The sequence below is a fragment of the Panulirus ornatus genome, chromosome 1, assembly GCF_036320965.1.
Source record: "Panulirus ornatus isolate Po-2019 chromosome 1, ASM3632096v1, whole genome shotgun sequence".
Taxonomy (NCBI): Eukaryota; Metazoa; Arthropoda; class Malacostraca; order Decapoda; family Palinuridae; genus Panulirus; species Panulirus ornatus.
In genome coordinates this window covers 53,773,597-53,795,801 of record NC_092224.1, presented here as the reverse complement: position 1 = coordinate 53,795,801, position 22,205 = coordinate 53,773,597, and the positions used below count along the sequence as shown (strand labels likewise).

General features: G+C 46.4%; 1 protein-coding gene and 1 long non-coding RNA gene across 3 annotated transcripts in view; one reads left to right on the top strand and one right to left on the bottom strand.

Moving 5' to 3' along the window:
* LOC139749009 (uncharacterized) overlaps positions 1-17,097 on the bottom strand; it is a 557,044-nt gene extending 539,947 nt beyond the window's left edge. The window contains exon 1 of the mRNA XM_071662391.1: positions 16,416-17,097. Within this exon, the coding sequence (XP_071518492.1) occupies positions 16,416-16,491 (76 nt within the window). The 5' untranslated portion in view covers positions 16,492-17,097. The remainder of the gene's footprint in view (positions 1-16,415) is intronic.
* LOC139749023 (uncharacterized) overlaps positions 1-22,205 on the top strand; it is a 1,138,420-nt gene that overhangs the window by 712,508 nt on the left and 403,707 nt on the right. The gene's annotated exons all lie outside the window — the stretch shown is intronic.

Here is a 22,205-nt window from a genome sequence, read left to right as displayed (position 1 = left end):
TGAAGTCATAAATTTAATAAATGTTGACTGAAGTGATTGAAGTGTTGGTGGTGGAGAGGTGAAGAATGGAGGGAAGGTTGCTGGGGGTGCGGTACGCCTGGGGCCAGTCAGGGAAAGAACACGGGGAAGTTATGTGAGTATTAGAAGCTCAGGCTTGACCCAGACGATGATTGTGAATACTTGTATTCGATCACCTCTTGCCGTTTTCTTTTCTAAGCTGGATGAACGAACGTCGTCTAGAAGGCTCTCAGTACTTGCTTCGCAGACTGGGAACCATCTCTGTAGCTCGCTGCTGTACTCTAGTCTGTCTGTTCCCTTTTTCTTAAAGTCGTGGTGACCAGATGTGAACACAGTGTTCAACAAGGTGGGAACACTCCAGTGAAGATGAGCTTCATGGACGCGAAAGTCAATGCCTTAACCTGTGAAGCCAAAATTGTATTCGCCTTTTTTTATCATGGTTCTGTGCCTGGCTAACAATGCTACAGGTTATTCAAGATTATTACACTTACGTCTGTTAGGTTAGGTAAGTCAAGAGAGTTCGTAATGGAGTAATTTTTTGTTCCTTGTTTTTCATACCATTGCGTAAAACTTTGCTCTTATATAAGCGATGTCAAAATCTGTGTGCAGTTTATAAGCTTAATGTGTCAGAGTCATCTTGTAGCTGCACAACACGGTCAGGATCTGCTGTTCCTTGGCCTCCGAGCTTAAATGTCGTCTGCGAATGTTTACATTCTGCAATGTAGCCCATTACTGTCATCATTAATGTACATGGGTAAGAGAATTGCTCCCAAGACGGATCCCTGTGGCACACCACGGGTTACCTCAATGTCTTTTGAGGCTTGACCGTTCATCACAATTCGTTGTTTATGTGTGATCGGGTATATGGTCGGCTAAATACAACTCCGGCTATACCATGTGAATTAATCTTTATGGGTAGTCTCTGATGAGGGACTTTATTAAATGTCTTGTAATAATCCAAGTCACTAACACCATCCACTTTACTTTCATTATGAATGGTCATTATAGCATTAACTGAATGAAGATGGTTTGTCAAACACAACGATTTCATGGGGACCCTACGTTGTGAGTCGTGAGTTGTATTGGTGTAGATGATTCTTGTGAGTCGTGAGTTGTATTGGTGGAGATGATTCTTGTGAGTCGTGAGTTGTATTGCTGTAGATGATTCTTGTGAGTCGTGAGTTGTATTGGTGGAGATGATTCTTGTGAGTCGTGAGTTGTATTGGTGGAGATGATTCTTGTGAGTCGTGAGTTGTATTGGTGGAGATGATTCTTGTGAGTCGTGAGTTGTATTGGTGGAGATGATTCTTGTGAGTCGTGAGTTCTATTGGTGGAGATGATTCTTGTGAGTCGTGAGTTGTATTGGTGTAGATGATTCTTGTGAGTCGTGAGTTGTATTGCTGTAGATGATTCTTGTGAGTCGTGAGTTGTATTGGTGTACATGATTCACAACCATGTTTGTTATAATGCATTCCCATACATTACCATCTGCAGGCGTCGTGGGGCAATCACTTCCGAGCGGGTCCTTTTGAGACATCGATGTTGTCATGGTAAAGTTTCCAGTCTTGGGGGCCCACTGTCCCTGGCCTTAACTCTCTCATGTTTTTAGTTTCTTTCATTATTTTCCGAAAAAGAAAAAAAACTTACCAAGACTCAGCTTTATATTTTCTAACATTCCGTTTAATGCTGACAGCATCATTGATCGTGTATGGCATCATGTTGCAAGATGTCCTCCTGCATTAGCGATGGGACTGCAGCTGGAAAACGAGTGTTGTCTTCCAGAGGTAAATATGGCTGAAGAAAAGTATGGAAGTTCTTGGCCATAGCTTTATCGTCATGACCCAAGTCGCCGTTTTCTTTTAAGTAATGGACCAGCCGACTGTGTAAACACTCTTGGTTGAAACATAACTGTAAAATTCTTCCGGATTTCTTTTGCTGTTTTCAAGAAAATGCTTTTCATGGTGATGTTTCTTTTGAGTATGTTTTGTTTTTTTGTTATATAAAGATGTACGTAATTTATTCTACGATGTTGGTAGCCACCGTGTTCGTGTTACGTGTGTGCTATGTTCTTGGAGAGCAAGCTGTTCTTTATGTCAGTGTTCCAACATTGTGGTTTTACTCTGGGCTCGGCTGTGGTCTCCATGTTTCCTCGACCGCTCTCCGTGCCTTACTGAACCATCGCCAGGCCATAACCGGGGTCATTTATGATGTCATCTCGGGTAATGCTGTTAAGGGCAATACCAAGATCTCTTAACCTCACTGGTCTAAAATCTAGAATTGAATTCAAGGACCGTCATGTTCCTTCGTTGGCGAGCACGCGCCAGCAGGACCTTTCTCCAGCAGTCGACTTTACCGACGAAGTCTACGATGGCACTAGAATTACGTCTAATGCATTCACGTCGTGAGTAAGTTTCTCAACGAATTGTATTAGGGCATTATCAGGCGAGTTTATGTCGAGTACACACACACACACACACACACACACACACACACACACACACACACACACACACCCGCCCGGAGCCACTGGAAATGGATTCAGTCCATTTCAGTACTGGGTTGTTGGAGTGTGTTATTATATTCGGATCGCGTTCATAATAACCTTCTTCTGTGTGGACATTGGTAGAGTCTTTCATCTGGGGGTGTGTGTGCGGGTTAGCAGAATAAACCAATCGTGATGTGATGTTTATGAACGAGTTTAATCTTATATTTGGCCTTAGGAAAAATGGGGTTTGATATCCTTGACAACCACCACAACCTTACCTTATCTGCTCGGGCATGAACTTTGACTCGCAGCAAGACTTTTCCTTTAATCAAACGCTTGTCTGTCATGTAAGATATACTTGCACGTCATCACAAAAGACATCAAGTCTTGCTTGTAGCCCAGCAAGGTAAACTTGCCTTCTTCATGGAGAAGAAGATTCTGACATTTCAGCCTCTTGAAATGGAGTGCGCCTTCCACATAAACCTTGGTGTCTGTGTTGTAGTAGTAGGGAAAGGCAATACTAACACATGGGAAATAATCACAAGGACGGTATTACAACTGCCGGAAACAATAGCAATTACAGTAATTCGTCTCTTCCCCCCGCCGCTGTGTAGCGCTCATAAGGAGGGGTCACTTGTGAGGGACGACCAGGGAAAATGTTGGCCAACATGAGAGGTTTGTGAGCGAACACAACACCTCGGGTGCACCACGAGACCTACGTGTGGCCAGACTGGGAGCCACACACTACCTCCAACCCTGCCTGCCTGCCTGCCTGCCTGCCTGCCTGCCTGCCTGCCTACCTACCTACCTACCTACCTGCCTGCCTGCCTGCCTGCCTGCCTGCCTGCCTGCCTGCCTGCCTGCCTGCCTACCTACCTACCTACCTACCTATCTACCTGCCTGCCTACCTACCTGCCTGCATGCCTACCTACCTGCCTGCCTGCCTGCCTGCCTGCATGCCTACCTACCTGCCTGCCTGCCTACATGCCTGCCTGCCTGCCTGCCTACCTACCTACCTACCTACCTACCTACCTACCTACCTATCTATCTACCTGCCTGCCTACCTACCTGCCTGCATGCCTACCTGCCTGCCTGCCTGCCTGCCTGCCTGCCTGCCTGCCTACCTACCTACCTACCTACCTACCTATCTACCTGCCTGCCTGCCTACTAACCTACCTACCTACCTACCTACCTACCTACCTACCTACATACATACATACATACATACATACATACATACATACATACATACATACCTGCCTACCAACCTACCTACCTGCCTGCCTACCTACCCACCTGCGCACCTACTTACCTACCTGCACACCTGCCTACCTGCACAACTACCTACCTACCTACCTGCCTACATACTTACCTACCTACCTGCATACCTGACTACCTACCCACCTGCACACCTACCTACCTGCCTACATACCTACGTGCCTACCTACTTACCTGCATACCTTCCTAGCTACCCACCTGCACACCTATACACCTACCCACTTGCACATCTGCATACCTACCCACCTGCCTACCTGCCTGCCTTCCCACCTACCTACCTACCCACATGCACACATGCATACCTACTAACCTGCCTACCTACCCACCTGCACCCCTGTCTACCTACCCACCTGCCTGCCCACCCACCTGCACACGTGCCTACCTACCCACCTGCATACCTACCCACTTGCCTACCTGCCTTCCTACCCACCTGACTACCTACCCACCTGCGCACCTACCTACCTGCCCACCTGCCTGCCTACCCACCTCCACACCTGCCTACCTACCCACCTGCCTACCTGCACACCTGCTCACCTACCTACCTGCCCACCTGCACACCCACCTGCTTGCCTACCTACCTGCCCCACTGCCTGCCTAGCCACCTGCACACCTACCTACTTACCTACCCACCTACCCACCTACACACCTGCCTTCCTGGATACCAACGTGCCTGCACACCTGCCTTCTTGCCCACCTGCACACCTACCCACCTGCTAGGATCTACGAGCGACGAGGTTCTGCCTATGACCAGGGCGAGAAGAGAGAGAGAGAGAGAGAGAGAGAGAGAGAGAGAGAGAGAGAGAGAGAGAGAGAGAGAGAGAGAGAGAGAGAGCTGGTATGCAGGGGAACCATCCAGAACAACACCGTCAGCAGGAGGGAGCAGCAACGGCAGACGATGCTACGAGCCCCAGAGGAGAGGGCCCTGGCCAGGGGGTGAGGCTGTCCTCCTCACACTACGGGAAAAGAAAAGAAAACTCGGAAGCCATTTCGTGCAGAGGGTTTGGTTCAGTTCAGTAGGTAGGTTACGAGGGTTCCTGGGCTGTTGAGATGGGTATGGGCTTGTGCACACACACACACACACACACGCACACACACACACACGCGCACACACACACACACACACACACACACACACACACACACACACACACACACACCAGAACAAAGAGCATGAAACATAGCAAGGATATTCAGACTAGCCAGTCTGCCTCCACTAGGCCAGACCTGTTTTCAGTCGCACACACACCAATACTCGGCTAAAAAGAATACATATAACGAAAAAAGACAATTTGATTTTTTATATCAGAATTGGATTTTAGACAGGGCAAGGCACCGAGAACGGTCAGTTGTGGGTAAATGCAGGACAATGGAGGAAGTAGAGGATGAGTGAGCAGAGGCCACGGAGGGTGGAAGGATGAATGGACATGATTGAGGAACAAGATCACAGGTTAACACAGCGGCAGAAGGAGGAGGAGGAGGAGGAGATCAAGAAATGGAGATATGAAGTCCAAGAACATGGCCAGTGTCTTAGGACAGGAGAGGAAGCGAGGGATGTGAAACATGTAGTCAAGGGACATGACTGCAAGACATATCGAATAAGGAGACTCAGCGAGACCATAACTAGAAGAAAAGAAGGAGCAATAAAAGATTAACAGAACAGGTGAGAGGGGTTGTTACTGGGTGTCAGAGAGACCGATCATCAAAAGGTAGTGTTCATAAGAGAGACCCTCGCTCATTATGGGCGCAGAGGGGAGGAAGGACCAGTTACTGGGACTGTCCAGCAGAACCAGAACCTAAAGTCTGATCCAGTTCAAAAAAAAAAGTCTTGGAGAATCTACGGGAATCAAGTGTATCTGTAGAGAGCGTAATATGCTCTGTTAGAGAAAGAGTAATTCGAGATTAAAAGAGTACAGAACATACAGTATCTGTACTTGTTGGCCAAAAAAGGACAGTTTAGAGATAACCAGAAACATTGATGCGTCAACACTAATGGGTTTAGTAGGAGAGTGGGAGTCACTAAAGTCATGTACATTAGTGAAGCAGGAAGTTGATAGACGTAAATCTGAAGTCATAATGTCTAACGACGTAACCCTCAGCGAACGTCGCGAAACAACAGTTGCCTCATGCGGGAGGATGGTAGGCTGGATCCTACGGACCTTCAAGATAAGGGAAGAAAAAGCATTGATGATATTAGTCAAGGCGGTAATTGTTTCAGGAATTGACTACTGCTGCATAATGTGGTAAAGGAACTAAATTACGAGGAACAGTTGAAATTTCTGAGGCTGTTCTCCTCGAACACTGGTGGGAGACGTATATCATCATCTGTGCCAGGAAAATCCTAAAGCTTATGGTTGCCAGTCTACATTCGGATATAACATCCTACTGGCACGACAGGCATGGAAAACTTTAAATAACTATATCTGAAATCCAAATGTGCGATATGCACACAAAAGGAGAAAACACATTAAGTATCCAAGGCCCAAGACTCTTCAGCACCTGGTCTGCTGTCATCAGAAACAACATGGGATGCAGAGAGAAGTGTATGAATGCATTGGATAAGTACGTACAAAGTGTACCGGACCAGCCAAGCTATAAGGGTTATGTATCCTTGCGGGCTGCGGCTTCCAACAGCTTGATCGACCAACAACCAGTCCAAGAGCCTGGGCAGTCCGGGTTATGGGGCGTGAAGACCCCCAAAGACTTCATCAGCTATTCAACTGGTAGATATATGATTATGTATGGATTGGGTGATGACCATATTCTAGATGAGGAGGAAAGAGTGAGGAAGGAAGACATTTCGATCAAGACTCGTAGAGACTGTAGACATACCAAGTGAGGGTTGTAGTTATAAAGAAATTGTAGGGAATTTATGGATATAGTCAGAACAAATGGGAGCGATCAATAACTGTTATATACATGGGTTAGTCATGTTTCCTGAAGGCGCTTAGGGAGGTCAAGAATCTTAGGGACAGGGAGGAATGCAGGAGGGTCATCATCAGAGATGATGAACCAAGGGAAGACAGACGAACAAAGAGCACACACCCAAGACAAAGAACACGACACGTCCAATGAGACAAGTGGACGGAGCAACCCCGCCAGCGGCGCACTGAGCTCGGGAATCTTAAGTGATGGAAATGCAAGACTGGTCATAATGTATACAGATGCAGATGAACTAATAGTGAATGCTAAAAGAGCTGAAATTCAGACTTGGTATTTAGTACAATGCATCTCATGTTGCTGGCGTTGCAGAAGACAGGACTTATAGGGAGATTGGATCTCATCTGTCCCCTTCAGGGGGATCCATGGTGGCAAGGAAGGAGATCGATTCATATATGGCAAAATAATGATAATGGGAAATGTCACTCATAAGAAAGTTTAGCTGATGAAGTTTGGATATAGATAGAGACAGATTCATGGGCGCACGAGTTCTTGGGGTTTATGCAGGAAATTTTCCCATACCAGTATGTCAGTGAACAGACCTGGATGAGAAGGACAGATACACCGTAATAGCCAGATCTTATGACACGTAGTAGCATGAAAATTGAGTTTATCATATACGAGACACCACGTGGAAAAGGTTATCATGTATTACCTCAATTTGATCACGTGGTGAATGAAGCTATGAGAAGAGCAGAGATGAAACCAGACTCAAAGAGGATATAAAATCGTGGAAACTGCACAGAAGTCAAGAGTTTCTGTGATAACATAAACTGGGAATGGAACTCAGTCGCCTGGAACCAGGGTATTGTGGTGGTGGAAGGTTCTGTGACATACACAGTGAAGGAGTAGGAATATGGGTACCTTCAGCTGTAAATACGTGAGGGAGGTCGAGGGAAAAGGAGTGGTATAATGTAAGATGTCAAAAAGCAAAGGAGCCTCGCGAGGTGCTGTGGAGGAGATATGGTCAACCCTCCAGCTAGCCAGAATTTGTAAATGTATAAGGGAACAAGAGATAAAGTTAGCAGCATAACAAAGGAGGAAGAGAGTTATTCTGAAAAGAATATTGTGGACAAGGTAGAGGAAAATCCAAGTTATTCATAAAGGGTAAAGGAATTCGAGGGAAGAGGTATAGGGATGATGTGAAGATAAACAAGGAGTAAATGACAATTTCTGCAGTGTTTTCTCTTGGAAGACAATATTGCCCTGACGTAAGTGAGATGGAAGGAGGAGAGGGTACTGCAGAGCATGGAAATATCTAGAGCAGACAGAAACAGAATTCTAAAGTGAAGGTTCTTGACTCGTATAAGCCTTGGTCCTGATGACATTCATCCATATATGTTGATGTGTACACATGCACTTGGCAGACCATTAGGAATATTGTTGGCAAGATGTCGCTGGCGGAAGGATGAGTGATGAAGGAGTGAAAGGAGACCGGGAGGATGCACGGAACTACTGACTAGTCTTTCTGATGAGTGTAGTCCGTGAAATAGTGAAAAAGATGACCAGAAAGCAAATGGATGACTTAATGCTGAGAAAAAACTACCCAAGTGAGGTCAAGTGTAACGAACTGAGATTTCTACGAGAGAGTGAGCTCCGTTTTGGAGAAAAGAAGGGAACTGGGCAGATTGTCCATGTCCCTCCTATCTATACCAGATAAGAGGATGGTAAAGAACTCAGGACTGTTGATTAGAACATCTTTAGTAAAAGGAACAAAGGACGCATATCAGGGAGTTGGGAGTTCACACTGTTCTCACCCCGTTGCAAGTCCCACATTGGGTCGAGGTCACCAGCGGAGTACCGTTGGGTTATCGCCTGGGAGTGTTACTCTTCGTGATTCATGTGAAGGATTGTACTCCCTCCTGAACATGTTCGCACGTCATGCCATGGGTTATGAGGTGAAGTTAAAAGCGTTAAGTATTGCATCAGCTTACGAGTGGACCACGACAAGCTGCAAAGTTTTATCTGATACATTGTAAATGAAATTCAGGACGAGTAAATGTAAAGTCCTGAAGATGGGATAGAGTTAAACAGGGCTTCATTATGAATGTGTTCTAGCATGAAGTAAGCAGAATGAATCTATGTGTGGGAGGGACTCGAGTATTAGAATGGTGTTCAAGTGTATTATGGACAAGAAAATGTTAATCGAGCTGTTCACATCCCACATTATACCGGAACTAAACTTTGCTTCTCAGATTTGTTCACCGTATAGACGGAAGCACAAAGAACTAATTGAGGAAGTCCAGAGTAGGGCAACAAAACCAATTCCTGCCTTATGAGGACATGAGGACAGGGTTACAGGCCTCGTGTTTGCTCACGGAAGAGATACGAGTAAGGGGTGACCTGATCACAACCTTTCAGTTATTAGACCTATTAAACCCGCCCGTTGATGTTGACAGAGGCCATAACATGAAACTGAACAAGAAACTTGTGCGACCTAAGGTGAGGAAGTAATTTGATCAGTGTGGTGGAGGAATGGAGTAAACTGAGTCATGAGGTCGTGAATGTGGACAGCATACAGAAGTTTACAAAGTTGTACATCACTAGAGGTGAAGAGATGGTGGGCGTCCCACGAGGTGTAAGACCTTCCTCTCCGTCCAGTACATACAAGTGATTACACACACACACACACACACACTTGTAGGAGTGAGGGTATTGCAGTGTGTTGAGTGTGTGTGTGTGTGTGTGTGTGTGTGTGTGTGTGTGTGTGTGTGTGTACACGAGAGCGAAATCCATGACTAGGTCCAGTGGGAGCAGCCTTCTCTCACGTCCCACAAGGCTGACCCGTCTCACCACCAGAGACAGACCCGTCCCACCACGAGACGGACAGAAACGTCTCACCACGAGACGGACAGACCCGTTCCACTACGAGACAGACAGACCCGTCCCACCATGAGACAGACAGACCCGTCCCACCACGAGACGGACAGACCCGTCCCACCACGAGACAGACAGACCCGTCCCACCACGAGACGGACAGACCCGTCCCACCACGAGACGGACAGACCCGTCCCACCACGAGTCAGACAGACCCGTCCCACCACGAGACAGACAGACCCGTCCCACCACGAGACGGATAGACCCGTCCCACCACGAGACAGACAGACCCGTCCCACCACGAGAAGATTAAATGTACACCACTAGAGGTGAAGAGATCGTGGCGTCCCACGAGGCTGTAAGACCTTCCCCCCGAGACAACAGTGATTCCCACCACAACATAACCTCCCACCACGAGGACTGAGGACATGATGTGCGTGTGTGCATGTGTGATGTGTGTGTGAGATCGTCACACGAGAGCGAAACAGACGGTCACCATGGGAGGGAAACCTTCCTCCACGACCACAAGGCTGACCCGTCCACCACCGAGAGGGTAGACCCGTCCCACCACGAGACGAGACAGAAACGTCCACCACGAGACGGACAGACCCGTCTCCACTACGAGACAGACAGACCCGTCCCACCATGAGACAGACAGACCCGTCCCACCACGAGACGGACAGACCCGTCCCACCATGAGACGGATAGACCCGTCCCACCACGAGACGGACAGACCCGTCCCACCACGAGTCAGACAGACCCGTCCCACCACGAGACAGACAGACCCGTCCCACCACGAGACGGATAGACCCGTCCCACCACGAGACAGACAGACCCGTCCCACCACGAGACAGACAGACCCGTCCCACCACGAGACAGACAGACCCGTCCCACCGTGAGACAGATAGACCCGTCCCACCACGAGACAGACAGACCCGTCCCACCACGAGTGAGACAGACCCGTCCCACCACGAGACAGACAGACCCGTCCCACCACGAGACGGACAGACCCGTCCCACCACGAGACAGACAGACCCGTCCCACCACGAGACAGACATACCCGTCCCACCACGAGACAGACAGACCCGTCCCACCACGAGACAGACAGACCCGTCCCACCACGAGACAGACAGACCCGTCCCACCACGAGACGGACAGACCCGTCCCACCACGAGACAGACAGACCCGTCCCACCACGAGACAGACATACCCGTCCCACCACGAGACAGACAGACCCGTCCCACCACGAGTGAGACAGACCCGTCCCACCACGAGACGGATAGACCCGTCCCACCACGAGACAGACAGTCCCGTCCCACCACGAGACAGACAGACCCGTCCCACCACGAGTGAGACAGACCCGTCCCACCACGAGACGGATAGACCCGTCCCACCACGAGACAGACAGACCCGTCCCACCACGAGACAGACAGACCCGTCCCACCACGAGACAGACAGTCCCGTCCCACCACGAGACAGACAGACCCGTCCCACCACGAGACAGGACAGACCCGTCGCACCTGACCATCCTGGGGTGTTGTGGGACACGCCCACCATCGCTGGTGCCCACCCTGGCCCACCCCGCCGTCCCTTTATTCCCTTTAAGGCTTTTTGATTTACGGTAAATGCATTATTTACGAACACAGGTGGACATAAAAGAATAAAGAAATCCGGATAAATTTTCATACACACGAGGGAGGAACTCTCTGAGGCTGGCCGTAATGTAGACGTAAATAAGGCGGGCAACTGAGACGCCCTCTGAACCACGACCAGAAGGCCACAGTGTTGGCCAGGCACCTCGTCCGCTGCAGTGTTAGCTTCTCGCCTACACCAGGTGGCTGAGAGAGAGAGAGAGAGAGAGAGAGAGAGAGAGAGAGAGCCAGCCGCCTGCGGCACTCTCTCTGCCAGTGACGCACTTCTCATGTCTCCTCCTCCCACCCAGATCACACCGCCTGCTACCATTCCCACTCACTGTCATCGCAGCAGATTGACCTCTGACCTCCCTGTGAGGAAGGATGACCCTCCTCCTGCAGGCCAGCACGCTGCTGTTACTAGTGTTGCCTCCTGCAGGCCCTCCTGCTGCAGGATAAAGTCAACCCGAGTGTCTCTATAGGAGGTGTGTCTCCTCGAACATCATATTATAACCTCCATCCTTATATCATATATATCCTCCATCCTTATATCATATATATATATCCTCTTACATCCTTGTAATATCATATAACTCCTCTTCCATCCTTATATCATATATATCCTCTTACATCCTTGTAATATCATATATCTCCTCTTCCATCCTTATATCATATATATCCTCTTACATCCTTGTAATATCATATATCTCCTCTTCCATCCTTATATCATATATATCCTCTTACATCCTTGTAATATCATATATCTCCTCTTCCATCCTTATGATATATTTCCTCTTCCATTCTTATAATATATTTCCTCTTCCATCCTTATATATCTCCTCTTCCATTGTTATATCATATATCTCCTCTTCCATCATTATATCATATATCTCCTCTTCCATTCTTATATCGTATATCTCCTCTTCCATCCTTATATCATATATCTCCTCTTCCATCATTATAATATCACACATATCTCTCCCCTTCCATCCTCCTCCGTCTTTCTCATTTCCTTGGTTCTCTCCTGTAATGTCAAAGTATAAAGGGGAGAGAGAGAGAGAGAGAGAGAGAGAGAGAGAGAGAGAGAGAGAGAGAGAGAGAGAGGCAGCTGGCCATGATTGCACATTAATGACACAGTTATCTACAAAGAATTTCCTCCCATAAAATGGTTTAATGAAAGAATTTTACAGAGGTGATCCAGTGTCTTTATGGGGTTAAAAAAAAAAAAAAAGAGATAAAAGAATAAGGAAAAAAAAGATAGATGATACTGGAACATTTGCTGTATATATGGCCGTCAGGGGCTGCCCTGGCAACCGACACCTGGCTCTCTGTGTGTGTCTGGAGGGCATGATCCGTCCTCGCGCCCTCCAGCAGCAGCGTCACCAGGTCCTCTGCCAGAGACAAGAATTATCTCTGGCATTGACAGGTGTGGGATGATGGTGATGTCGGATGGTGAAACTAGCCGTTGTTTTATGATGCTGTTACGGAAGATATATATATATATATATATATATATATATATATATATATATATATATATATATATATATATATATGTATATATATATATATATATATATATATATATATATATATATATATATATATATATATATATATATATATATGTATATATTATCTCTTGGGATAGGGGAGAAAGAATACTTCTCACGTATTCCCTACGTGTCGTAGAAGGCGACTGAAAGAGGAGGGAGCGGGGCACTGGAAATCCTCCCCTCTCGTTTTTTTTTTTTTTTTCCAAAAGAAGGAACAGAGAAGGGGGCCAGGTGAGGATATTCCCTCAAAGGCCCAGTCCTCTGTTCTTAACGCTACCTCGCTAACGCGGGAAATGGTGAATGGTATGAAAGAAAAGAATATATATGTATAAATATATATATATATATATATATATATATATATATATATATATATATATATATATATATATATATATATATATATCAGTAATGTTGATTTTTATTGGTATTATTATTATTATTATTATTATTTTTATTATTATTACAGTAATGATTACAGTAATCATAAATATATTGATGATAACATTGTCATTATTGGTGACACTAAAATGATGACGAAGATGATGATGAATATGAACTCTGAAAACTGTATATAATAAGCGACAGTATCGCGAAGACAGTGAAGATTTGTAGTAACCATGACATCACATGTGAGGTAAACAATAATAATGATAATGATGATAATCAAACGCCTTACGTTATGCAAGTATAACCAAACACAAACTGCAGAAACGTTGTAATAACTGGTCATTGAAGGATCGCTGGGGAATCATTCTGTTGTGCAACACGACCCCCAGCAGGAGGTCCTGGGTGCACGACACGCCAGCGCCACGACACGTACGACCCTCGGCCTGACCCGTCCTCGTATGGGGTCTGGAAACATCACTTAAGCCACAAGAAGACGATAGGAAACGTGAGGGTGAAGGTATAGAGGCTAGGGGAACACGAGGTGAAGTTTCATCTTTAAACTCAACGAGAGAGAGAGAGAGAGAGAGAGAGAGAGAGAGAGAGAGAGAGAGAGAGAGAGAGAGAGAGGTTGGAGGGGGGGTGGGGGGGGGGGTTAGGAAAGCTTAATGACACAAAGAACTTGAGCAGCAAAAATACTAATTATGCAAAAACTGCGTTACGGAAATTACATCGGCAGGAGCCAGTGAGAGCGTCACGCCCTGTGTGTTGCCCCCGCCACATCTACGTGGCACATGATGAGGTGCAGTGTCCGAAGATAGGTCATATATATATATATATATATATATATATATATATATATATATATATATATATATATATATATATATATATATATTAGAAAGGATCACAGTTGAGCATGTGATCAAGTATATTCCTATGAGTCCACGGGGAAATGAAACACGATAAGTTCCCAAGTGCACTTTCATATAATAATCACATCATCAGGGGAGATACAAGAAAGAAATATGAGTCAGTTTATATACAACGAAGAGACGTAGCTAGGACGCCATTTAGTAAACAAGTGACTACCAGAATATATGTCGGGTGTGTTCGAGTCTGGCAATAAGCGTATCATAAACTTATTATGTGGACAAGAAGGGGAACTGTTTGCAAATTTACATAATAAGTTTATATTTCTTTCTTGTATCTCCCCTGATGATGTGTTTATGACAGAAAGTACACAAGGGAGCTTATTGTGTTTCATTTCCTCATGGACTCATGTGTAATGTACCGAAACCACAGCTCCCTCTCCACATACAGGCCCTACAAAACTTTCCATGGTTTACCCCAGACGCTTTGCATGCCCTGGTTCAATCTATTGACAGCACGTCGATCCCGGTATACCACATCGTTCCAATTCACTCTATTCCTTGCACGCCTTTTACCCTCCTGTATGTTCAGGCCTCGGTCGCTCAAAATCTTTTTCACTCCATCTTTCCACCTCCAATTTGGTCTCCCACTTCTCCTCGTTCCCTCCGCCTCTGACACATATTCTCTTTGTCAATCTTTCCTCACTCATTCTCTCCATGTGTCCTAACCATTTGAACACACCCTCATCCTTTTAATGTTCATAGCCTGGGCGTCATGTCATGTGTGCCTTATCATTATTCGTAAGGTTGGCTCTGTAGTGCCCCATGCAGGCTGTCATGCACCGTAGGGTCGTCACTGGCAGATGGATGTGTTGTGATACACCAACCCTGGCCCATATGCAACTCATATTCACAGGAGACCTGATGATACGAGCACACCAGGGGTCATATAATGCCTGAGGCTTGTTATAGAATTATATACTCACGACGTATGGCATTCTCTGCAGGTGGACACACACACACACACACACACACACACACACACACACACACACACACACACACACACACACACACTAGAACACTATATGACCTCTGGTTGCGACCGGTGGACGTAGCCAGCTTCCTGAGTGCCGCAGGAGCTTCATAATGATAGAAGGAACTCCGGGTGTAGGAAGTAATTATGTTTATATATATATATATATATATATATATATATATATATATATATATATATATATATATATATATATGTGTGTGTGTGTGTGTGTGTATGGTATCTTCCTCTTTTCCTCCATTATGTCAAAACGTTAACACTATAGAAGTTCCAAGTAAGGAATGCAAACAAATTCTTCACCGTCAAGTACATGTATACACCACAAGGACAGCACAGCATGTCCAATGTGTGCACCTCCTCCCTATGCACACGTGTGGTGCAGTATGACACTCTCAGACCCACCTCTGGCAGCAGGCGTCACCTTGCTGAGCGGCCGGCTAACAAATTACTGTGAGAGGTTTTGACCTCCGACGTGCTAGCCTCTTACCCCGCTGACCAGCAGGAGGTCTCCTGCCGCCACAGGCAGTACCTCCGCCAAATGTGGTGACGAACAGTCTGGAGGGCAGGTGGCGTCCCCCACACGAAGTGGCACTTGTGGATCACACACACACACATACACACACACACACACACACACACACACACACACACACACACACACACACACACACACACACACTCATTTGAACACAGGGATAAGTGGATATTCAGCACGTTGTTCACGCCCTGCACCAAGTCCAAACTAGACTCCGCATCTCAGGTTTGGTCGTCCCACTTACGTGGCACAAAGAAATGATAGAGAGGGTGCAGAGGATGACAACAGAGATGGGAGCAGGGATACGCTCTGGGCATTAAAGTTGCCAACCATGGTTTTGGAAAAAGTTTGAATGTGTCATCAATAAAAGTTCCTCTGAAGATGAAGACAGACAGCGGTGCCCGAGGCCTGAACATGGAAGGAGGAAGTTGTTAGAGAAGGAAACGATATTTTATAACTGTGGTGGATGAACGAGAAACCTGAGTTATACATAGTCCATGTGGACAACACATACAAGCTGAAGTTCCATGGTAGTAGAAAAACTTGAAAGAGATGGGGCGCCTCGAGGGTAGAACGCCGTCCCCCTTACGGTGCAAATTAGTAAATACGAATACGTTATTCCACACACACACACACACACACACACCGATAACAATATCTTTCCATTCCTCTTCGAAGGCAAATGGAACCTGTAAACTCTAAAAAAGAGAGAAAGAGAGAAAAAAACAGAGACCCTGATATCGAAGTTAGATCAGAGCGACTTGTAAATTTGGTGACCAGACAAGGAGGGTGGGAGGGGGGGTGGAAGGTGTCCACCCCACCTGCCTGGCTCAAAGACTTACCGAGGGTGGCCGGGACGTGGCCCCGTCCCGCGGCCAGGGTCCACAGCAGCAGCACCAGGGATGCTGGCCACACCATCCTCCCGCCCTCCACACGACCCGAGTCTTGGTTGGGCAGGCACTCGCCCCTCTCCTCGAGATGTGTGTGTGTGTCTCGCCTCAGTGTGGATGGAACTGGGTGATTTTCAGTTCTGTGCCACAGTACGGCTCCTACAGTGACTGAGGTAGATATCTCATGCAAGATGACTGACGAATATCACCTAAGTTTTGTTACTGTTGAAACGGGATCTTATGACTTAAGTTGGTTATCTGTGTTATCATGGAGAGTTGGTTATCTATGTTTTCCTTATCTGTATCATGCGAGACGTGGGTCATGCCTCTGGAACTTTATATCACTTAGGTGATCAACAATTTGTTGACACATCACAAACACGGTGCTTCCGAGCGATCTGAAAACTTTTTTTCCATCGTCTCGCCGAGTTAACCAGTTGCCCAAGGCTGTCGCACTTTTACGATCGTTTGTGAAAAGTTCAGCACAACGTCACGTCTGCCAGGTAAGCAGGAACAGCAGGCGGAGGGGAGGTCCAGGAGAAGAACATTAGCAGCAGCAGCAGGCGGAGGGGGAGGTAAGGGGACCAGGGCTGGCGATGGGAGGCCGGGAGTGGCACAACCTTCCTGGCCGACGGTCGTGGCGCTACTGACCCGCCGCCCCCGCTCCTCCAGACATCCCCCTCGACCCCGCCAGCAGGAGCGTTGACGTCGTGCATAAACACCAAGACGAATTACTTAATAAGGAGGCCAGTTACTCATGCGATTACTCACTCACGTCAAGGACGGATCGTGGGTAAGGAGGCCAGTTACTCATGCGATTACTCACTCACGTCAAGGACGGATCGTGGGTAAGGAGGCCAGTTATTCATGCGATTACTCACTCACGTCAAGGACGGATCGTGGGTAAGGAGGCCAGTTATTCATGCGATTACTCACTCACGTCAGGGACGGATCGTGGGTAAGGAGGCCAGTTATTCATGCGATTACTCACTCACGTCAGGGACGGATCGTGGGTAATTGCGCCGTGGAGGAGTGAGGAGGTGTGACTGGTGTGATGTAGACACCTCGCCAGTGTATCGAAGGCAGAGAGAGCTTGCTGCACCCACTTGGTGAGGTCTGAAGGCAACACTCGTAGCGATCGTATTGGATCCTAGAATGCCAGCGGTGCCACTTACACCACTGGCACTCTGAAGAATGAAGAGGATCAACTTTTCTTTCCTCTTTCCCAATAGTGAGAGACAAGAATTATTTTAGGTAAACATGACATTAATGGAAGGTGCGTTAGCGCGCCTGGCACCGTGTCCCTTTCCCTCCTTTTGCACAAGTGCCAGAGAATATTTTACCTCGTGTTTTATACGAACATTATTCCTTCCTTGCTGACCATTAGCCACGCGAATCACTCTTCCGTAAGCGCTGCCCGTCCCCCGTGCGAGGCGCCCCACGAGCCTGTGCCCCCCGGGGGTCATGTGGCGTCATGTGACCAGCCAGGTTCATTATGTGATCGATCAGGAGAGAGTCATGGCACAGTGGCTCCTGCCGCTCAACACCATGAACGAATTCGCACGGACAATCTCCGGTGATACTCATCCACATTTCACTACCAGTTGGTTGCTGAGGGATCTTGTGTTGTTCAAAATCCTCCAGTATTTCCCTGCTACTTATAGCCTAAAGATTATATTTAGTCTTGCTATTTGATGCTAGTTATAATCTAAAGATTATATTTAGCCTTGCTATTTGATGCTAGTTATAATCTAAAGGTTATTAGTCTTGTTATTGATGCTAGTTATAATATAAAGATTATATTTAGTCTTGCTATGTGATGCTAGTTTTAATCTAAAGATTATGTTTAGTCTTGCTATTTGATGCTAGTTATAATCTAAAGATTATGTTTAGTCTTGCTATTTGATGCTAGTTACAATCTAAAGATTATATTTAGTCTTGCTATTTGATGCTAGTTATAATCTAAAGATTATGTTTAGTCTTGCTATTTGATGCTAGTTTAAATCTAAAGATTATAATTAGTCTTGCTATTTGATGCTAGTTTAAATCTAAAGATTATAATTAGTCTTGCTATTTGATGCTAGTTTTAATCTAAAGATTATAATTAGTCTTGCTATTTGATGCTAGTTTAAATCTAAAGATTATAATTAGTCTTGCTATTTGATGCTAGTTATAATCTAAAGATTATGTTTAGTCTTGCTATTTGATGCTAGTTTTAATCTAAAGATTATAATTAGTCTTGCTATTTGATGCTAGTTATAATCTAAGAATTATATTTAGTCTTGCTAGTTGATGCTAGTTGTAATCTAAGGATTATATTTTTTTAGTGTTGGTCTCTGTAGCCGTGAGAATAATTGAAAATATTGACTGAAATTAATTGTTTCAAAAAAAAAAGATGAAATGGGGTTTCATTACTCATGCTTATCGTACTTCCACACACCTTTTCCCTCCCACATGAATAATGATAATGATAATAATGATAATAATAATAATAATAGTGGTTGGTCCATGCACAATTTACCTTATCATTACACGTTCATGGCTGGAGCCAGTTGAAGGGGGGGGGGGGGGGGTTGTAGTGTTAGTGTCCATGGCTGTAGTGTTGCCATGGGTGGGCAGCCAGAGGGACGGGTCACCACGGTAGGTCAGTGTGGTCGAGTGCTAGGTGGTCCTAGCCACTGGTAGGTGCCCTGAAGCATAGCTGGGGCTGACCACACACACACACACACACACACACACACACACACACACACACACACACACACACTGTGTTCGTGGAGGGCCCGAGCCCAGCACACTGGACCCGGGTTCAGTGTGGATGTGGTGGCTGCGCCCTGGACCACCAGTCAGGTGTGGCGTGAATAAATCACCTGAGAGTTTAACAAATAACCATTAGCACGGCCATGGGTGACATATCAGGCAGCGCGATGCAGTGCCACGCAGACTAATGAATCCTGCAGCGTGATGGAGTGCCTTGCATTGACATATTAGACAGTATGAAGGACTGAAACACGTATTAGCACAGAAGGCACGGGGATGGAGTGCCACACACGCTAACATACCATGCAGGGTGATGGAGTGTCTTACACACTGACGTACCATGCAGGGTGATGGAGTGCCACACACACTAACATACCATGCAGGGTGATGGAGTGCCACACACACTCTAACATAATAGGGTGATGGATTGCCACACACACACACTAACATAACAGGATGATGGAGTGCCACACACATACTAACATAGCAGGGTGATGGAGTGCCACACACACACACACACACACACACACACACACACACACACACACACACACACACACACTAACATCGCAAGAGTGTTGGAGTGCTACACACACACACACACACACACACACACACACACACACACACACGCACACACACACACACACACACACACACACACACACACACACACACACACACACACTAACATCGCAAGAGAGATGGAGTGCCACACACACACACACACACACACACACACTAACATAGCAGGGTGATGGAGTGCCACACACACACACACACTAACATCGCAAGAGTGATGGAGTGCTAGACACACACACACACACACTAACATAGCAGGGTGATGGAGTGCCACACACACACACACACACACACACACACACACACACACACACACACACACACACACACACACTAACATAGCAGGGTGATGGAGTGCCACACACACACACACACACACACACACACACACACACACACACACACACACACACACACACACACACACACACACACTAACATAGCAGGGTGATGGAGTGCCCCCCCCACACACACACACACACACACACACACACACACACACACTAACATAGCAGGGTGATGGAGTGCCCCCCCCCCCCCACACACACACACACACACTAACATCGCAAGAGTGATGGAGTACCACACACACACACATACACACTAACATAGCAGGGTGATGGAGTGCCACACACACACACACACACTAACATAGCAGGGTGATGGAGTGCCACACACACACACACACACACACACACACACACACACTAACATAGCAGGGTGATGGAGTGCCACATACACACTAACATAACAGGCAGTAATGGAGTGCCACAGACAGACACACTTCGGCAGCCCTGTCAAAGGCACCAATTCAGTGCCAGTATAAAAAGCTTCGGTCCCGAAATTGGATGTGGGTCAGTGCAGGAACCCGTCAAAAGCTATGGCGTTACCAACCGGGTTTTGCTCTACTGATCATTTTATGGTCCGCAGACCAGCGCGATCCACCAGCTGGCTCGCGATCGCGGGGCCCTACCTGCTGATCTCATTTCACGGTCCGCTGACCGACGGCGATCTATCTGCTCGCGATCGCGTTCCATTGTTACGTTCTTTTTTTTTTAAAATGGCCTCTTGGTGAACGAGGCACAGAGACGTTTCCGGTCATTACCGAACACATTTGTTGTAACTGGTCTCGTAATTAGCGTCGCTTACAACACATGGCTCCTCGTTAATGAGTAGTCTTGCCTCATCCGTCGTTCAGGGATCAGAATAATGACTTTATTTAACAGCAAGATTAATATTACTGAGAAGAGGACTCGCCTCAATGACCGCTTTAACTCTCCTGCTTGTCACTAACTCTCATGTCTGTCTGATACGAAAACAATTGACCCGTCACACGTGTATCAGAAATAATAGCTTCTTCACTCACATAGCTAGCATCATCTGTCACATAGCTAGCATCATCTGTCACATAGCTAGCATCATCTGTCACATAGCTAGCATCATTTGTCACATGGCAAGCATCATCTGTCACATAGCTAGCATCAATTGTCACATGGCTAGCATCATCTGTCACATAGCTAGCATCAATTGTCACATGGCTAGCATCACCTGTCACATAGCTAGCATAAATTGTCACATGGCTAGCATCATCTGTCACATAGCTAGCATCAATTGTCACATGGCTAGCATCATCTGTCACATAGCTAGCTTCAATTGTCACATGGCTAGCATCACCTGTCACATAGCTAGCATCAATTGTCACATGGCTAGCATCATCTGTCACATAGCTAGCATCAATTGTCACATGGGTAGTACCATCTGTCACATGGCTCGCTAGCATCATGTCACATAGCTACCATCATCTGTCACATAACTAGCATCGTGTCACATAGCTAGCATCTTTGTCACTTTGCTAGCATCATCTGTCACATAGCTAGAATCATCTGTCACATAGCTAGCATCATCTGTCACATGGCTAGCATCATTTTACATGGCTAGCATCATCTGTCACATGGTGAGCATCATTTTACATGGCTAGCATCATGTCACATAGATATCAATCATCTGTCACATGGCTATCATCATCTGTCACATACCTAGCATCATCTGTCACATGGTTAGCATCATCTGTCACATAGCTAGCAATCATCTGTCACATGGTTAGCATCATCTGTCACATAGATAGCAATCATCTGTCACAATCTAGCATCATCTGTCACAACTCTAGCATCATCTGTCACATGGCGAGCATCATGTCACATAGCTAGCATCATCTGTCACATGGCTAGCATCATGTCACATGGCTAGCATCATCTGTCACAAGCCTAGCATCGTGTGTCACATGAGTAGCTTCATCTGTCGCATGGCTAGCATCATCTGTCACATGGCTAGCTTCATCTCTTACATGAGTCGCTTCATTTGTCACATGGCTAGCATCACCTGTCACATGAGTAGCTTCAT